The 20,408-nt window shown below is 27.4% G+C and overlaps 1 protein-coding gene across 1 annotated transcript in view; it reads left to right on the forward strand.

Moving 5' to 3' along the window:
• The window catches only part of LOC129957695 (E3 ubiquitin-protein ligase HERC2-like), a 169,474-nt gene that overhangs the window by 35,813 nt on the left and 113,253 nt on the right, over positions 1–20,408 (forward strand). The window contains exons 20-28 of the mRNA XM_056070153.1: positions 318–514; positions 3,422–3,601; positions 5,829–6,014; positions 8,247–8,432; positions 9,751–9,842; positions 9,950–10,211; positions 14,866–15,088; positions 18,062–18,203; positions 18,306–18,501. Of these exons, the coding sequence (XP_055926128.1) occupies positions 318–514; positions 3,422–3,601; positions 5,829–6,014; positions 8,247–8,432; positions 9,751–9,842; positions 9,950–10,211; positions 14,866–15,088; positions 18,062–18,203; positions 18,306–18,501 (1,664 nt within the window). The remainder of the gene's footprint in view (positions 1–317; positions 515–3,421; positions 3,602–5,828; positions 6,015–8,246; positions 8,433–9,750; positions 9,843–9,949; positions 10,212–14,865; positions 15,089–18,061; positions 18,204–18,305; positions 18,502–20,408) is intronic.

Genomic DNA, 20,408 nt, shown 5'->3' on the forward strand with positions numbered 1-20,408 from the left:
AATTTTTCTCATCCTTCACTGTATGTAAAATTTAAAATGTCATATTAAATTTAATACTAGATGTATTTTAATATTCATGAACAACTTTATGGAAAATATTTTTGTGGAATAACAAACAATTTGAAGTAAAAAAGTAAATAAATAAATAAAGTTTAAACTTTAACTAAGGAAATTTATCCATTTTTCTTTTCTTTTGAAGGCAGTTTTATTTTAACATTAAATTATATTACTATCAACTTTTTCAAATAATATTTAAAAATATGTTGCAAAGATCTTTTTAAAGAACTTTTGATGAATCTTTTTTTACTTCTAAATAGGAATGTATCTATGCAAACATTGCTGAAACTTGAAAACAATGTTCCAGAAACTATGACATCTTCAGCAATCAAGTTTGAAAAACTTGAAAAGATGGAAAAATCTCCTTCTTTGAATTTGCTTTTAAGATTTCAAAGACTTTTAATATCTGAATTCTATGCAGCAAGAAGTAATGATCTGGATTCTGAGAAAGAAAAAGGTATGCATTATCTTTTAATAATGCTCTATTCCTTATGTATATGGGTGATTTATTAATTAAAGAGCTAAAAATTGCAACATATCTATATCTGGCAATAATTATTTAAATGTAGAATAATAAAATAAAGTCCTAAGAAAAAGAAGCTTTCAATAATGGAATGCAAGAGGCATATCAAGTGCTCCCAAACTTTTAAACATTGCTTCCTACATTTAAAAAATTAAATTTGTAGTGATTCAATTTATCGTTAGCATAAAGCTATTTTAGACCAACAACAAATATTCTTTTTGGAATAGGTTGTATAGACCGTAAAGGGAATTTTCAGTAAAGTAAGAACATTTATCTCTTCTGAAATAAAGATGAATGTATGTACGTGTCTGTATATCTATATGCACATTGATGTTACAAATTTAATTATTTGACTTACAGTTATCTATTTGGCATGTATATAGCTTTGGGAGTGGAAATATGCATCTGACAATTTTTAAAAGTTTTTGTTAAAATTTTAATTAATTAAAAATTAAGATGAATTTTGTGTTTTCTCATGATAATTTTTGGAAATAATATTACCCAAAAATAAATTTTGCTCTGTTTTAAAATTTAAAAAAATTGTCTTTTGAATGTTTTATTTTAATAATTCTGCATTTTTTTTTAACTTTCAACATTGTTGTCCTGAAATTCAATAACTCTTCTTTTTATTAATTATTATTTGTATTTATTTTTTAAAAAAATAACGAAATAAATGAGTAAAAAAAGTTAAGGCTTAAGTTGGTTTTTTTTTTCGATAATTCCATAAATATTGCAGTACAAAAATTTATTTCATACTGTTTAAACATTTTAACAGTACAATAATCTCTTTAACTATACCAATTAATATTCATGTAAATATTTAAAAATTTTGGCTTTTTTTATTTTTCTAATTACCAACAGTAAACTACATTGTTGTCCTGAAATTCAAATCATTTTGTTATTTTGTCGCATATTTAATTGTATATTTTTTCTATTATTAAAAACTAAAGAAGAAAGATTCTGTTTGATATCTGTGTAGTTCCAAGGTGAATAAAAAAGGGAAATTATAATACCACAAAATTTAAAAGATATATGGACCTTACATTTATGTTTTTAATAGAGCTATAATATCATGGGAGTGGTCTCTATTAGAAAAGTTCATGTACACAATAAACAGAATATGCATAAAACCATTAAATTAAAGCAGTTTTAAACCTTTTGTGATGGATATGTCATATATAGCATCACCTATGAATGTCTCTCATAGCTGGGCATACCACCCGTGTATTTCTAGAAATTGAACTTATGGGAAAATGATGCATATGTGCATTTTAAACAGAAACAATTTTTAAACGCTACTAGATGGCTCCATGTGTCCATTACTTTAAAAATAAATATAGTTTTTAGTATTCTGACTTCTAGTTTGCTCATATTGTTGCTGACTTTAGTATTTTACTAATTAATGAGGGGGAGGGAAGGTAAGAGTAATGTAAATAAATAGAAGCTGGATTGTGTAATTTTCCACTTGATAGAATTATTCTTGTTTTTGGTCTCTCTCTGAATTCTTTTTGTTGTTGTTGTTGTTACTGTGTAACTTGTAACTAGTCTTTTTGGATTTTGCCTTCAGTTCTATTGTATTTTGCGTAGCATTCAGATGCATTTTGCGCACTTCTCTTTTTATTATGGGAAGCCTTGGTTTCAGTTTATTATTGCAAGAAAATGCTATTTGTCAGAGGAAGATTGTGCTCGGATTATGAATGAACTAATTATCTAAAAAGGTAGCAAAAAAAAAAAAAACAATGTTAAGACTTAAAATTTATTTCTTGTGATTTTTTTTTTTCAAAGTTAGGCTTAACGACGCAAAATCCGTCCTGTGCGATGATTCTTTTCGCGTATGCTTCATCCTAGGCATGCATCTAAGATAAAGGTCTCCCTTCCCAAAAGGGTTAATGTCTGACATTTGTTGGAATGATAGATATATTTAGACTATATAGCTGAAAATATATATAGCCAATATGTCTGGTTATCCAGTTGCCTGAGATGACTAGTTATTGAGTCTAATAAATATTTACACTAATGGTAACTGCTTCCAAATTAATACATACATATGCAGAGGGAAAAGAAGTTTCTGATTTGCTGTAAGAGTTCTGAGCTGGCATGATTCACTTCCTTGCATATTTTATACATATATATTATTTGTTTTGTTGTCGAGTGGTTGGATGAAGATCTCAAACCCATGTCACATTTTTGCAAATTATGAAAAGATGCATATATATATTCAAAATTGCATCTCAGCTCAACAAAAATTATTTCTCTATTTGCAAGTTGATAATGACCCACAGTTTGGAAACCTTGGTACGTGTAATTAGCATATAATATAAGCTTAAAGGCAGTAAACAGAGCCTGTTGTTTAATTAGTCAATGAATATCTAATTAGTTTATGTTTGAAACTAAGAATAATGTATGGTAGTTGGAGTATAAACTCAGAGAATAAAACAAGAAAGATAAGTGTTAAGGAAAAATACTGATATGCTTTAGATGAACAGTCAAATCAAAATAAGAATATCTTCAACTATCATTGTTCTTTTCTGTGACAGTTATTATCTATTTGTGAACAATTCAGGTGAGATTACCTGGTGATTCTTCTGCAGTCCATGTCTTTCATCTTCTGATTTCTTCAAAGTTTGACAAACCGAATAAAGTTTTTTAAAGATGCTATTGTCCTCTTATTATTTCATTGCTTGAATGAATACTCCATGTGAAACTAAATTTTAAGAAAAACTTTACTATTCTAAGCTAATTAGCTAATTATCTGTTAAATGTCCTTTTTGTAATTTGATTTCTTTTGCAGATATATGTTTTTGTAAGTTTCTTTTAACTAAAAGTATTTTGATATTTCAGATGATACTTGCAAGCATTCCTTAACTCTGCGTTTGAAAGGTTTAGCTGCTTTTTTGCGAAAATATGCGTGCCTGTTAACCTCATTTGTTTGTAATGCTTTATCTGAAGCCTCTTCTTTGGGAACAAGTGGCACATATCTGTTTGCAGTTGCTTCATCAATTTTAGAGAGTGATATCACAGGTATGTTACTTTCCATGAATCTTTAAAGTCTGAAATTTTCTTATTCATTAATAAATTATTGTGAATGAAAAAAAAAAGACTCCTATTTTGTGTATATATTATTAAGTAAGTCAAACATTATTTTGTAACTTTTTAAAAAAATATCATGTTATCATTGATGGGAAATGCTATTTCATACTCCTAGGCAGGGAAAATTATGAGGTTCCATATTTAATAAACTAGGCAATTAAGTTTCAAATTTCTGGAAATAATAAATTAATAATGCTGAATGTAAATATAAGTAGACTTAAGCTAAACAACTTTTGCTAAAATTCAGGCTAAAAAATTTTTAATAAAATGTGAGATTTGTGATCCTATATCAACATAATGTTCAAGAACATTGAAATTAAAACTATCACTAAAATTAGGTCAGAACTAATGATAATCTACTAACAGAAAAAAAAAACACCCTGCATTGTTAAATACAAAAATGAATAAAAATGCTTAATAGAAGAAAAGGAAAAACCATATGTTTGTTCATAACACTTCTATGTATGCTTACTTTCATTATATGCATACATAAATAGAAAAAGCTGCCTAAAAAACAATACAAAAATTTCTAGTCAATTTTTATGTAAAGAGATTATGACTCCAAACTGCCTGACATCCCTATTTGTACATAATAGTATCGAAGCATATATTGGTATATATAAATACCTGTAATTATATTATATTCTAATAACTGTAAGAATATAATGAAGCATATAAGAACCCAACTAGTTATATTTGATAAAATGTTAATGCTATGCAGTATTTTATAATTTTTTTGAATTTATATTGTTATATTGTTCCAATTCCACTAAGTCTGTAAATTAACCAGGTTCGCTTGTAGTGGGTGTATGGTGTGAAAACAATCAGCAGACCTCAATAACGAACGATGACTTTTATTAAACACGAAGACAAGAATACACAGACAACACCCAGCGGCTCACTACAACAAACAGTAGTCCACAAGTAGTAATTGGTAATAATAACAACCACAGCACACAAAGCGGCTACACAGAATTCAACAGGAGGAGGGAATTTTCATAGATCCAAATGCCTGCAATTATCTACTGTCTTTTCGCATTAGCTGTATCCAACTGCTGACTCACTACTACATGACTGGCTACACCTCACACAACTCAATGCTGCTTTTACAATAAGAACCAGGACTTGGCTCACAACTCAATTTAGCAATCGCTTGAGCTCCACACAACACTTGTTCTTTGCTGGAGGGATCTAACTTATCGCCGTTGACCATTTCCACGATTCAATACTCGAACTGTCAGGCATATCTTGGCTCCTATTGGCTCAATCGCTAAAATTCGGGTAGTTTCCAGTATTATCTATTTTGTCACCAAAGTTGCCAAGTTTGTCGCCAAGCTCTGAGATCACTGATTTCGCATCTGCTCAGCATCCAATAGAGCTGATTGTAAAATGGTCTTTCCATTGATTGAACTAACCATGCTGGGAAACAACATTACAGATCTGTAACAATATTGTTTTACAAATTTATTTATTTGGCAACTGGTATAAAGATTTTTGATTGATCTACTTATGGCCTTACAGCCTAGTCGTCCTGGTCAGCAGCCTAGTTGGTAATATGTCATTGCTTGAAAATTAGTTCTATAGGCATCAGAGGATTTTTGGATTGTTGTAAGTGAAAAGTGATAATAATTTGGTCAAAGAAAGAAAGCAATGTGTAACCACATTTCAAGTTAACGTCATAATAAATGCTTATAAATATATTATATGCTTATGCATTCAATACATTTAATCTTATATGCATTGTAGTTGCACTCAGTTAAACTTCCATTTAGATATGAAATTTCATGCTTTAAAAATCAACTAAATTCTCTATAGGTTTCAAAATTATCCGACTGGTAATAATGATAAGCTTTCCTTAATGTCGCTGATTATAATTTTTAGATATACTTTCTTGGCCATGCATATATAATTCTAATTTGCTGTATTTTGTCAAAAATGTATATTACCTTTATTAGTTAAAATTCGATCTCTTTTGCATTAACTATTTGCTTGCTTTGGCTGGTGTCATGCATATACATTTTATTATTATTGATAACTATTGAAATGAAGAATTGAATTATCTTATGGAACAATGAGATTTGGTATTATTTACCATTTATATCAGCCAACATATTGAAAGTATAATGAATTTATATTATTGTCTTAATTATTTTCACAGGTGTGTTGCTTCCTGAATTTTTGGTGTGTCTAGTCCAGTTGGAGATAATGTATCCTAGTCTCATTCATGAAGCTCAGCTAATCCCTGTATTATCTCAACTGTTAGATCGTTTAGATAAATTCAACCAACTTGCCCCTGGTGTGGATAAAGAAGATACTGCAGATCTTTTATGGCATGGAATTCCTTGTAAGTTTTTTTGCTAAATGTTGAATGCAGCAGAAGAATTTATTTTTCATATATCCAATGATTAATATTAAAATATTTCTATTTGGGCTACTGTGCCAGAAAATGTTAGAGATTGTTAGAACATCAAATCTTAATGGCTTTAGTTTCAGATTAAAAGAAATTGAAATAATTAAAAAAATAAAACCGTAAAGAAGATGAAGCAATAATCTGTAATTTATACAGATTATTCCATAGCGAAATAGGTGTTTTTAACATTTAATTATATCTAAATGCTAATTAAATAAATGCATGTAAGGTTTAAAATTTATAAATTTAAAATCAAACCTGCTAAAATGGTTTCTCCGAGACTTTCTTGTATATTCGCTAACAAATGTACTTCTGCATTATAAGCTATATAGCATTGGCAAATATTAGTTATGAAAGAGTATTAGCATGCAGTCTTTGTTAATTAATTGCTGGGATGCAGACATTATAAAAGCACTGGAACATTGAATGTGTATTTAGATCCAATTAAAAGTAGAATTTCAACTTCAATTGTATTCATAAAATCACATACAAAATTTCATACATCAAGTTACTATATTTTTGAATTGTCATGTTTACATGCTTGTGAAACTACAGATTAACAGACTATCAACCCCTTGACTGATATCATTCCAACTTTGATAAATATTTATGCTTTAGATGTTAGATCTGTATACAAAATGTTACTTGTCTAGTTCTCTTTATTTCATAATTATTGTGTTAATTTATTTTAAAAGAGTCCAACAGATTTCCTGTGCTTGGATTTCCTTCAAAATTTGATAGGTATTTACAAAACTGAAGTAGGTACCATGAACAACAACTCCAAATCATTAATCTATTTCCAAGTGATTTTGAGTTATCATTTTCACAAATCAACTCATTATTTTAGAACACAGTTTTTTAGACTCCGGGAGACCTTAAATGTGAATGTTCTTCAAAATTTCAAGTTTGAATTTTTTCAAGATTGCAATATTTTTTCTTTATATACTTCGTATATCAGAAAGTAAAAATTTGTGTGTGTTTTTAATTAATGTTTCACCTCATTTTTTTTTTTTTTTTTTTTTTTTTTTTACTATAAACTTTGTTTCCAAATGCATGCTGCCTATATTTAATGTTCTTATGATGACTGACATACATTTATATATTTTTATTAAAGTTAATTTGTTTTTATGCTTTCATAGATGAATTTTTCTATTGATTTTTTTAAAATAATTTTTTGTTGTTTTAAAATTTTGTTATTTTTTACAGTAATGTGTTCAGAATACCAATAAATTACTTCAGTATTTTCATCAAATCATTAAATATATTACCTAAATATTTTTTTATACTTTGTTAATCAATGAGTTTAATTAAATTTTGATTTTATACAAATCATGCCATCTGGTAATGGATTTCAGAAAAATTGATTTTAATTGTCAATAATATTTGATATGAATTATATGTTAAAATGTAAGTAAGTATTAAAAGTAATTAAAATTTAAATTTTCTACGCTTAACGCTTATAAAAGTTTATTTATTTATTTTGCTTAATTTCTAAAACTGCAAACCCTTTAGTTCTAACAATAAATTTTGATGCTTCATTTATTTTCTTTTTTAATTCATTTTTTGCTTTTTTCTAAATAACTATTGCAGATAGTTCAAAAAGTAACAAAACTAATTGTTAAAAGTATTTAATAAAATCTTTTTTTATTAATGGTATATTGGTAAATTTACTTTCTAAGTGATATGCTAGATGTTTGTTACAGAAATAATGAAGATTTAATGTAATGAAATTTAAAATAAGTTAGTAAATCACGATCTTAGAAGTAAGTTTCTACAAAAGGTAGACAACAAGAAATTTTTGTTAAATGCTTATAATTATATAATATTAATAATATGTAACTATATATCTTTAATATAATAATATTAAAAATAATATCATAATGAATTCTTACAAATATTAATTCAATGTTAATATTATCAAAGTACAATTTTTGGTATTGGTATTCTAATCTACCAAAAATTACTGCTTGTAATTTATTAAAGTACCTTAAATGTATTTATCATTTTAATGTTTTTTTTTTCATCTGTTTATTGTACAGCACTAAATTGAAACAAACTTGTACTACATTGAACATTGAAACAAACTGGTTTCAATGTACAATGCTTGTTTCAATTCCTCTTAATGTATTATTTAAATTTTGAAGCTCATTTATTTCTGAATTTTAGCATCCAATTTGAGCCTGACAGCTATGGTCCACTCCAATGATAATTGCCCCATTATTTATAAAACTGATTTAGAAAATCATAACAAAGATAATGGATTGTGGACTATTATTCATGGAAAAGTGTACAACTTGCAAGAGTTTAAACATCGAGCACCTTGTGGGTTATTGAACCTGGAGCAATATGCAGGTATAATTTTAATTAAGAAAATTATTTTCTTTAAAAAAATTAAAACATATGAAAAATTGCATTTAGATTTTATAATTTTTGCTTCATTTTCAGTTAGTTTACTTTTTGATATATATATTATCTGTATAAAGAAAACAGTGTTATTGTAATTGTAGAAAATTTAGCTACTGTATAAATTTTTTCAATAGATTCTCTGAAGCATGAGAAACATTTTAGTGATGAATTCATTATAATAAATTTATTATTTAATTTTTTATTAATTAAAAACTTTTTTCCATGCACTTCATTAAGCAATAAACAACATGATTCTAAAGCTGTCTTTTATGTAACTACTCTTGGAAAACCTCTTTTTGACAGAAAGAAAGGTTTTGAAATTTCCTGTTGCTTAAAAGTTATTTGACTATTTATTTTTAACTATTGATGGTAATTCAAATAAATTGCATAAAATGGATGTCTTCAAATTCTGTCTTATAAATACATTTTTAAGCTGCTACTCTCAGTATTTAACTAATTTTATTTTATAATTCCTTACTAATAATTCGTAATTCTTAAATGAAAAAAAGTGATAACTTCCTCCTGTTTTTAAAAATTTTTTGGGACATTCTGCATTACTTCAAGAAATTACAAGATATTAAAATTCTTTGATACAACACATTTTCTGATTTTAATTAAAGTTGCAGATGCTGATATTAATATTTTTTGCATTGTAATATTTTATATAAAAATGTTTTACCTAAAAATTATATATTATGTATATTAAGAAGCATAATTAGGTTACAGAAAGCTGGATTCTGGCTAGTGCTAATATTAATCTTTTGTATACTATTTTTACACTACTTTCACTAGTATATTCTTTTATACTATTGAAAGTAGTATAATATATTTGTACTTTTCTGTTTATGTAACTTTTAGTATAAATATTTATTGTATAAATGCTTTAAATTTTGCTTTTAAATTACTAAAGCATATGCATGCTTTAAGCAGGAATTTGTGACAATTAATTAAATATAATAACCATGAAAATAATTTCATCCTAAGAAATGTTAAATATATTAGTATAATTTTTTTGAAAACAAATATCTTATATTTGAAGATTTCCTGCATTCTTAGAGATATTTCTTGCATTTGAAATCTTTTTTATCCTTTCAAATTATTAATATCTAAATTTATTAGAAAATATTTACTTATTTAGTTTGGTTGTTAAATAAAAATAATATTCTTCCTAATGGGGCAATAACAAAAATGACTAGTTTTGATATTTATTTGTATGCATGATTAATTTAAAGAAGTTCATTCACTCTTTTTTTTAATATTTTAGGAAAAGATGCAACTAAAGCTTTTGAGTCAACTAAACACAGTGAAGAAGCCAAGAAGCTAATGAAAACATTTTTTGTTGGAAATTACTATGACGTATGATATTTTTATAAAGTCATATTTAGGATATTAAAATTTTTTGCATTAATTAATGAAAATTTTACCAATTTATATTAATTATTGCTAATAATTTATTATTTCAGCCTGATGCTGAGCTGTTTCAACGAGTTGATTTTAGTAATTACACTTCATTGATGACTGATTGTGAGCGAACACTAGCATACCTACTCGGATTAGCCACTCGCAATGAGGTCATTGGTCCAGACTTGAAAACTTGTGAGAATACTTATGCCCAATGGCTATCTTCAACAGCAATGAGAGGAGGCTTGCAGGTCTATCAACCACCTAACCCTTTTGAAGAAGAAAAAGGAGAAGCACGATCTGCTTCTACAGCTGTTTCTCCAGGTTTTTATTTTCAGATTTTCATTTTTATAGTCGTAGATTTTATTTTTTGAATGTCATTTAAATAAATATACATCATTCCAGTCAGAAATTCCATAGATAATAAATACGGAATTTGATTACTTATTTCGTTAATTACTAATGAAACATATGGTCTATTAACATAATATAATACTTTAAATTTACTTGTTGAATAAGAATTACTTTGAAATTCTTAGTAAGATGTCTTCTTTGTAGTAGAACAAGGACATATGTATGCATTTCATGATTAGTCATTTAGATTGTCTGTCTGCTGTCTGTCTTCGTAAAAAATCCATTGCTTGTAGAATTCCTTTTTAATTTTGAATGTTTCTGTTCACTTATTTTGATTTATTGCTAAAAATTTCATATTTTTTAATAATAAATATTCATTAAATAATAAATATTCATTAAATAAAATAGAAGCTTTTATAATAACTATTAATAATCAACATTATTACCGTTATCTCCTAAGCATAATCTGTGGGTTATCTTTTAAAACGTTAATATCATCACTGTAATTGTCATTAATAATCTGCCAGTGAGGATAATATGTCATATAATTTGCGAATTATATGGCGGTGTGGATTACCTTCTGATTTTTTTTTTTTTTTTTTGAACCTGTAAATGATATGCCACCGTGGGTAATATGCAGGAAATTACAGTAATAATCTTTATAACAGATTCAATAAAAAATAGAATTTACTGGTTTTGGTGATAATATGTCCTGTAGTGAAAAAATGAGTGATATATATATTTTTTAATTATGAGTCTCAACTTCTGGTTTAAAAACACCTGAAAAAGAAAAAAATATATATATAAACAATTAACTTGACTTTATTCTATTAAAAAATGGAATTAACCTTTTAAAGGGCCATTTTTTTCTAGTCATATTATCTTAAAATATTTTTAGCCTTGAAATTAGAATAAGAAAAGGGGTTCATTTCGCTTATTAAATAAATTTAATTAATTAATTTGGTTAATTAATAATTAAATAACAAATTAAGATGCATCATTTTGTCTGAGATAAAGAACTGAAGCATCTAAGTTTCTGACTTACTAAAAAAATTTGTCAGAACTTAGGTCAACCTACATAATTTCATACAAAGATTGATAAATTTGGTGGGAAGCATACTTCCCATGGCCCTAGAGAGGGTTAAAAAGGTTTTCTTTTTAAAAGTCTGAAGTCAGAGGGTTGAAATGGGTTGTGGTGAACCTCACTGGATTTACCATAAAAAAAACAATGTCCAGGAATCGTGGATTTCTGTTAATGGGAAAATGTGACCTCTTCTGTTAATCAAACGGAATCTGAAGCACCTATCACCAGAGATGGATATCTGATGAAATCTCCAGTATATGGAGAAAAATTTCATTTCTCTTCAAATACTGGAAAAAGATACCAGTATATGGAGAGAAATGCAATACCATACCAAGACTTCTCTCTAGAAGTCTTGGCCCACATTTGTCTTTTATTTGAAGGAAAACTTGCTGTAGCCAATAAATAATACAGAATTGAGGTGCTCATTGGTCTACCTGTTTTTGAATAATGCTCATTAAAAGCATAGCCTGAAAATAGAACTTGCATTCTTCCAATTGAAATTTTTTAACCATGCTCATTTGGTTGCTAAGACCCACTAGGTTGGTGAACTTTATTGTAATTAAGAAATATAATGTTTATTGCTTCTGTATTTGCAATAAACTATGTAATTACATGCACTCACTTTCACTTTTATTTGAATGAGATTTAAAACAAAACTGAGATGTGTGTAAACTGTTAATATTAGCATGCAATTGAAAAAAATATATTTTAAGAAGGCCCTGTCAACTAAGCAATATATTTCTTAAATTGTAACTTTAGATTTGCAAACTATATTTAGTACTATACAGGGTGTCCCAAAAAAATGTGTACACACTTTAAATAATTGTAAATTTGGGGTTTATTATAATTCGAATAATTTTCAACATGTAAAAGATTCTACAAATATCATTCTATTGTCTTGTTATCGCATGTTCTCAAACTGATGTCCGTTCTGCTCCAGACATTGCTGACAACGCGAAGCGATGGAATAGCACACATGATGGAACAATTCCATTGGGATATTATATACATTCATGTTCAATGGTTGCCCTCAATTGAACAACTGTTGCAGGTTTATGGACGTCCTGAATCGTTCCATCAGCTTCAAACTTATCTCTAATTCGAGTGATGGTAACTCGTGTAGGTGGTTCTTTGTTAAACTCCCTCTTAAATTGTCTTTGCACTTCTACTGCATTTTCATACTTCCTGTAGCATTTTAGAATAAATTTCCTTTCTTCAAATTTAAGTCTGTCTGCCATCACTCGTTTCAATGGGTTCATTATGTAAAGAAAGAAGAAATAACTTAGTTATCAGCTGCTAAAATGTGTATACATTTTTCTGGGACACCCTGTATTTTGAGTAATTTTGTTCATAAACATCCCCCTCCATTTTTTTGCACAAAAAATTTAAGTCTATTTTCAATTACTATCATTAACATTTTAGGTTATTATTTCTCAAAGACCTATAACTTTTTTTTTGTCACGAGTACAACTTAGAAACCTTTTTATGGATGTTTTTCTTCTAAACAAAAAGGTAGAGATTCATATCTCTTGTCTGAAAAATCATAAAATTATAATGTTTTAGAACTGATTTGTATATATTATTCGAAAAAAAAAATCTATTTTTAATAAAACTGCAATGTATTTCAATGGCAATTTGAGTAATGTCTATTTTTAATATTAACTCACAAAAAAATATGTACAATACTATTACAATACATAATTATTAAAACAATGAAAAGTATTGTTATAAATATACTTAAACATATTTTAGAAAATTTATGAAAGAGAAAATATTGTATTAAAATAAAATTTATGTTATTGAAAGACTAATTTTTAATTTCTTGTGTATGAGTGGTATACAAGAAAATAACCTTTTTGCTTTCTCATATGTTTATTACAAAATATAGAAGAAGAATCGTGAAAAAATTCGAACTAGAGATTTTGATGAATATCCATTTAAGAGATCTCTCCATCCCCAAAACATAATTTTGGAATGATGCTTGTCTGTCTGTGAATACAATAACTCAAATATTCTTTGAGCTAAATAGATGAAATTTAGTATATGATTTTTACACTATATAAATAATTCCTATTAAATCTTGAATAGAATCGGTGCAGAGGGAGGATCCCAATAAATAAAATTTGATACACAAATTTAGCTTCTAAAATGTAGATCCACATAAAATTTTGAACCAAATCTAACTAAGATTTGACAATCTGTATTTTAGCATTCATGTAAATGCAATAATTCAAAAATATATGGATTTAAATAAATAAAATTTGTCATGTGATGTTTCGATCATAATTTTAGTTCTGGGCTTAATTTTGGTTTCAATCGTTTGTGATCTTGTAACTACATTGTAGTCCTGTGCTTAGTTTTGTTTTCAATTAATCAGAAAAATATAGATTCAACTTATAATTTAATGTAGATATAATAGTATATATACACTAATATAATTCAACTGTGTGTGTGTGTGTGTGGTGGTAACTTCATAAGCCAGGTAACAACCTCCGGAAAGGAGTGTACACTTTTGTCTAGTGGCTTTGTTACTCGGCTATGAACCCTAACGTTGCTAGTTTGAACCTTAAACGCATATATATATATATATATATATATATATATATATATATATATATATATATATATATATATATATATATATATATATATATATATATATTCAACTATATATAACTAATATAGATTCAACTTAATTCTGTAGTAATTGTATGATAAAGCACCAAATGTTTTTCAACTTTTAGTCTCTAAAGATCATGCTCTACATTCAGTAAAAATGCTCGATTCAAGCCAATATATTTTAGTGTTTTGCAATCATTTGCCAGTGCCATATAAGCAATCATTATCTTGCCCTAGGTTTACAGTTTTATGCAGGTGATAAGAGCTTTATTAGAGAATATGTAAAAAAGTTTTGGAGTTACCACTTTCACAAATTCAAATTTTGAAATTGCGGTAAATTGATTTTGGGGCTCTAGTATACTCTGATGTTATTAAATGCATTAAAATTTCATTTAATAATTAATTATATATTCAGTTAAAATTGGAAAAACTCTTTTTTAGTGCGCACAATACTATACGCCTATTTTGGTAATTGTAATAGGTAACTATAATAGCCTGTAGTAACAGAGTATACATCGTAACTATTTTGAATGATTATTTCCATTATACATATTACACGACTCAGTTTTCACATAGAATACAAGCCTATAAACATTATCTATTTAGACACTGAATTGAAAGTATCAGTTGGAGACAAATTTTAATAATCGACTACAACAAAAAAGATTCAGGCTTTTTACTTTTTATTTCACATTTTTTAATTTAATAGCTGGGCCAAATGTTTTGCATGGTCTGATGGCTAAAGTTTTGATAACCACAAAAGAATTGAAATTGATTTCCAGATTCTTAGCCTATTTATTAAGTAATTCAAAATATTCACTTGGTATATAAATTGATTATTAATACCTTGAAGCATTATATAAATATTTGCAAGAGTATCAAAATTTATAAAATTTACTGAATTTGATATTTTTTTTTTAGTATCTGGTGCTACTCCTACTGAAGTACATCTTCTGCCAGGTATCTGTGATATGAATGTGCCCACTGATCCGAAGTTGTGTTTCCTGCAAAATATTGCTGAAAATCGATTAAATGAGCCCTTAGTAAAAAAATTCTTGAATTTAACTCAGGAATTTTCTCGAGATCATCACATTTCTGTTCATCTTAATTTTCCTGCTGATCATCCTGTTGAGGAAGTTGGACGGTAAGTTATTTTTTTACATGTTTGCATTCAAAAAGTTTTTATTGACTGAATCAGTTTATAGAAATTTTAGTGCATGAAAATGCTTTTCTGTACATTTTTGAAAATAATACAAGGGGCTATCAATAAGTATCACACGTAAATTTGAATACAATAGTAAAAATGCAAAGGAGTATAAAGCAGAAATAAAAGTAATATCGATTTATTACTTTTCTAACTGAATCAATTTAAAGAAATTTTAGTGTATCAAAATGCTTTTGTGTACTTTCTTGAAAATAGTGTTGTTGTTTCTTATGATACTTGTCATAGACAAGCCCACTGACGAATTCAGCGATTTTAAGCTGAGAATTTAGTGTCTGTTTTTTTCAGTAGCACCATCTAAGGCCAAGGGTACGGCTTAGCTACTCATGTGTCTCAACCCTTTTTACAAGGCAGACTTCATTCATACATTTCATTCACTCATCCATAGATCGTAATTTAGACTTGAAATGGAGAACGATCGCCTCTGATTCAGTACCCCCAGTGGTATTGCCTCGACTTGGAGGACTTTGTGGCCTTGACATATTTATGCATGCACCAGTCACCACATACATGGGTAGTCTTCGGTGAGTGGGTTCGGACTCATAACTCAAGGGATGCAAATCCGACGCCCTACCAACCACGCTATAGTACAAACGAAATATTGAAAATAGTACAATGGGTTATCTATAAGTAGTGAACATAAATTTAAATGCAATGATAAAAGATGCAAGGAATAACAGTATAAAAGAAAAAGAAAAGTATTATCGGTTTATTACTTTTCAACATAACTGTCATTTATGTTCAAACATTTGTCCCAGCCTAGGTTAGTTTGAAAACTCTGGTCTCATATGACTGTCAACCCATATCAAGGTCATTGTCAAAGTCGAAATTCTAACCTTAAAGGAACCTATTCATGTGTCCAAAGAGATGGAAATTTAAGTATGCTAATACCTGACTGTATGCTGGATTCTCCAAAACTTTTTAACCAAATCCTTTCAATTTTTCCTTGTTTGTGTAAGATTTGAAAATCCAGCGTGGATCTTAGCCCTCCCAATGAGTTTATCCCATCTTAACTTATTTTCAGTCATACCTCACAAATTGATTTAATAATTTTAATCCATTAACATGAATTCTTATTTGAGGATCTGTGTATAAGTTAAAGCGCATTTTTTTCTTCAAAAATCTCTGATTTTTAAAATTTCCAATCACTCTGAATTCGAAAAAAATATTTATGGTTTATATCTATCTGTTGCCTATGAACATGATAAATAAAAAAATGCTTTGACCTAAACGGATTAAAAGTGGTATATAGTCTTTGGATTGACTGAAAATAATAACAAAACAACACAATAAAAAAAACGAAGAAAACTAGGTGAATAATATTTAATCAGCTAAAGTGCAGATATATATCAAATTATGAAACAAATCTGGCACAGGGTTGAGCATTTGTTGGTATGTACTTTCACAAACATGTATATGTTATATCTCAAAAATGCAATGATTTAAATATATGATATTTGCTATTTTGTGATTACATTTGTAGTTCTATATCAAATTCTGATTTCAATCTAAATTTAATGTGTCTAAAATAAAAAACTGACTTTTGCATACTATTAACTGCATGTTAGGGATTGATCGTCAAAGATACGCAATGAATTCAATAAAAATGCCAAAATTGCATTAAAGATTGATATTTCTGAATTATTATTTGTCAATGGCATGTTGAGTATTCACGGCCTCCCCAATTTTGCACTTACAGAGAGGGATAACACCTTCAATAGACAACATGCGAGAAAATTTAGGAAGACCATTTTCACTGTTTTATATTATAAACTTCTGGGGTATAACTTTTTTAGGGGTGGGGGGATGGCTTTAAAAATTTCATTAGTATACATGAAATTTAAAAACTATTGAAAACTTCTATGGTGAATCAGTATTTATAGAACTTTTTTTTTAGGAATTTAGGAATTTTTAATAGAAAAACAGTTTCTAAATATCAACAGAAATTTCTGTATATAAAGTGAAAATTTTCCCATAAAAAATTAGGTATAATATTGCAGTCAAAGTGCGATAATTTACCCAATTTGTAAGAAGAATAATGAAAAGAAGTAAACATGTTTTTATTTCAAAAGAAATTTGTTACTCGTTTTTTAAAAAAAGCAATGAATAATTGGCAGTTATGTTCTTAGCTTCTGTTCTATGAAACCCGTTATTAATTTGGAATTAAATTTTTAGTTTGAAATTCTATTTAGTTTTAGAATTGTAAACATAAGTATACCTTTTAACACTTTCAACACTACTGTTGAGATATCTTGTCTTTCAGATATTTCCAATTACAGGTTTCTGTGGGCTAAAATTCATCTCTTTTGCCTGTTTAGATAGGTTGAACTTTCTATTAGAAATTTCTATTATTATTTTTATAAGAAAGTTCAACCTATATAAACTGGCATAAGAGATGAATTTTAGCCCACAGAAACCTGTAATTGGAAGTATATGAAAGACGAGATATCTCGTTGGTAGCCTTGAAAGTGTTAAAGGTAAAAGAGAAGCTTAACTTAGTAAAAAAATGTAGAAAAACGAAATTGAAAAATAAAGGTTCATCAAAAAAGTAAGAAATTTTGGAAAATACAGCATAAACTTTTTTTTTTAAAAAAACATTGTTATTGGTACATCTTTTAAAGTACATTTCTTTGGTCATTGAATTCTTTTAAATTCTTAATAAGTCTAAAAAATCAACTATAAATAGTTCTGTTTGCGAGAAAATATTGAAACATTTTGGAATGTGCATTTCTGTGTATTAAATTCTATATATCAAAAAAAAAAAAAAAAAATCTAGGATTCTTTGAGTTTTATATATAGACATTCGACTGTATTTTTTTCCTTCTAATTTCTCTGATTTTACTATAATGCTTTTTTTTCTACATATATTTAATTGCTATAATCAATCGATTTTAGATTGCTGATTGCAGTACTTTTGAAGCACTTGGGACTTGGAGAAACATGTGTATCTCTGGCTGAGAATACCAATAGTGTAGTATCTCCTTGTATTGAACATGTTTTGAGAATTACTCAGCAGGCCAAATATTGTCTAATTAAGGTAGACTAATATAGTTTTAACTAACCTTTTTGTGTTTTGCTTGTCTGATTTAAAAAAAAAAAAAACTTCGAGCACATGCATTTAAAAAAAATTTTTTTTTAGGCTCGACAAGACATCAACAGTTCCTACAAAGAAGTATGCAGTCCTGTTTTAGATAGATGTCGATTTTTGTTCTACGAAATACGACCTGCTATAAGTTCTGAAGTGAAAGCACTCTCTAAATTAAGATTTTACTCAGTTGCTCCGAAATGGAAACATGCCATTCATAAATTAATAAAAAATAGGAGGCTTTCTAAAGGTATTGTAATTTAAATTCATATTTCTGAACATTTTGCACTAGTTGCCTTTAGCGACCAGCTGTATCACTGTAAAAAAAATATAGTTATATTTTCAATTTCGGTTGAATCATTTAGATATAATTTTATGTCCATATTTCAGCCAAATTGTCAGAGAATAAAGCCATGTTATATTTTCTTATATATGCTCTATTCATAATGTACATGAATCGATTTAATGGAGACCAATCATGACATCATATAGCACTAATAAAAACGTAAATATGTGGTTCATTTATCTTTTAAATTTTGTCGTATTATAACATCCTATTTTTATGTCTCATAAACTGCATAGATATTGAATGTAAACCTTGTTTTCTCGATAATAAAAAAAAAGATCATGTGATCAGAGAGTTGATGAAATTCTGAAAACATTGTAATCTATTACTTAAAATTATGCAGAATTAAAAAAAAAATGATTGCCAAAATTTAGCAAAAATTTGCTCCTTAAAATGCATTACTTTATATTTTTTTTTATAAAAAATTTAAATTAATTTTTCATTAAATTTTTAAAAAAATTTAAATGAACCAAATGAGTACACTATGAGTTAAACAATATCTCAGCGACATAAATCACATTATAATAGCTTTGCATTAAAAATTAAAAATTCCTTTTACCAGTATATTTTCTACAATGGCAGAAAAATATTATTTTTATAGTGTTTTTAATGGCAGAATTATTCACGCAACAGCCATCTTAGTATTTTTCAAAGTTTCCAGTTTAAATCTACTTCTAATACTTCGATTGCTTTTCTACAAAAGTTTATGAAAAAGAATTAAAAAAAAAAAAGAATTTCCAAACATTCATTGTTATCCTTTGGAATAATTATGCGAATCTTATAAATGGAAGTAAAAAGTTGTAGCCAAATGGCTATAATTGGCATTGTTTCGTTAAATTGGTATCATCAAAAAGATAATTTTTCAAATTTTGAGGCAGAGGAAAATTTGTTTTTGCGCAGTAATATTTTCAAAAATTCTGGTTAATTTTTAATGTATTATATTTAATGTTTTTAGTGTATTAAATTTTATTGTATTTTTAAAGGAATCCCTCCGAGGCGCTAATTTCCAATTCAGGTATATAAATGATAAATTTAGTACTTATAAATGAAAGAGTATGTTTTGTAAAGCATGAATGAATACACATATAGACATGCACTCATTCATCTTTATTAATAGTAGGAATTAATACAATATGATTATATCTGTTTAGTAGGATCTCGATTATTTAGATCTCTTTCAACTGGGATTCTGTTAACTGATAAAATATTAAAAAATCGAACTATGTTTTTCATTTTGCATAAAAACATAAATTTCTTGAATTTTTGAAAAAGGACCTTGAATGTGGCATTGGGGCTTATTTTCAGGATGTGAAATTCATAAAATGTCATTTTTGGGATGAGATCTTTTTATATTTTATGATATTATTTAAAGAGAAAGTGAATAAAATAAAAACTCAAGTCAGTTTGTAAGTATTTCAACAGTAATATGAGCAGATTTCATGTATTTTTATGGAGAAAAAAAATGTTGTTGTAAATATAATGGAAAGTTTCTTGTTGTTGATTAGGGAATATTATATATATAGAAATATTGAGAAAAGGCAAAGGGAACAGTAAAAATCAGTAATAATTAAAAATCCATTATTCAATCACTTATTTACTTTTCAAATTGGAATTTAATCTTTTAATAATATGAATTTCTTCTCTTGTAATTTCAAGAAGGGATTATTAGGAACTAAATTTTTAGTCGGTTACAGAGATCTTAATTTGTTGCTCTGACATGACAAGTCTTAGTTTATTGATTGTATATTTAACCAACTGACTTCTATCTAACCTTTCTAATGATAGAAATTGTTGTACAGTATTTTGTTTCA

The sequence above is a fragment of the Argiope bruennichi genome, chromosome 11 (assembly GCF_947563725.1).
Source record: "Argiope bruennichi chromosome 11, qqArgBrue1.1, whole genome shotgun sequence".
Classification (NCBI taxonomy): domain Eukaryota; kingdom Metazoa; phylum Arthropoda; class Arachnida; order Araneae; family Araneidae; genus Argiope; species Argiope bruennichi.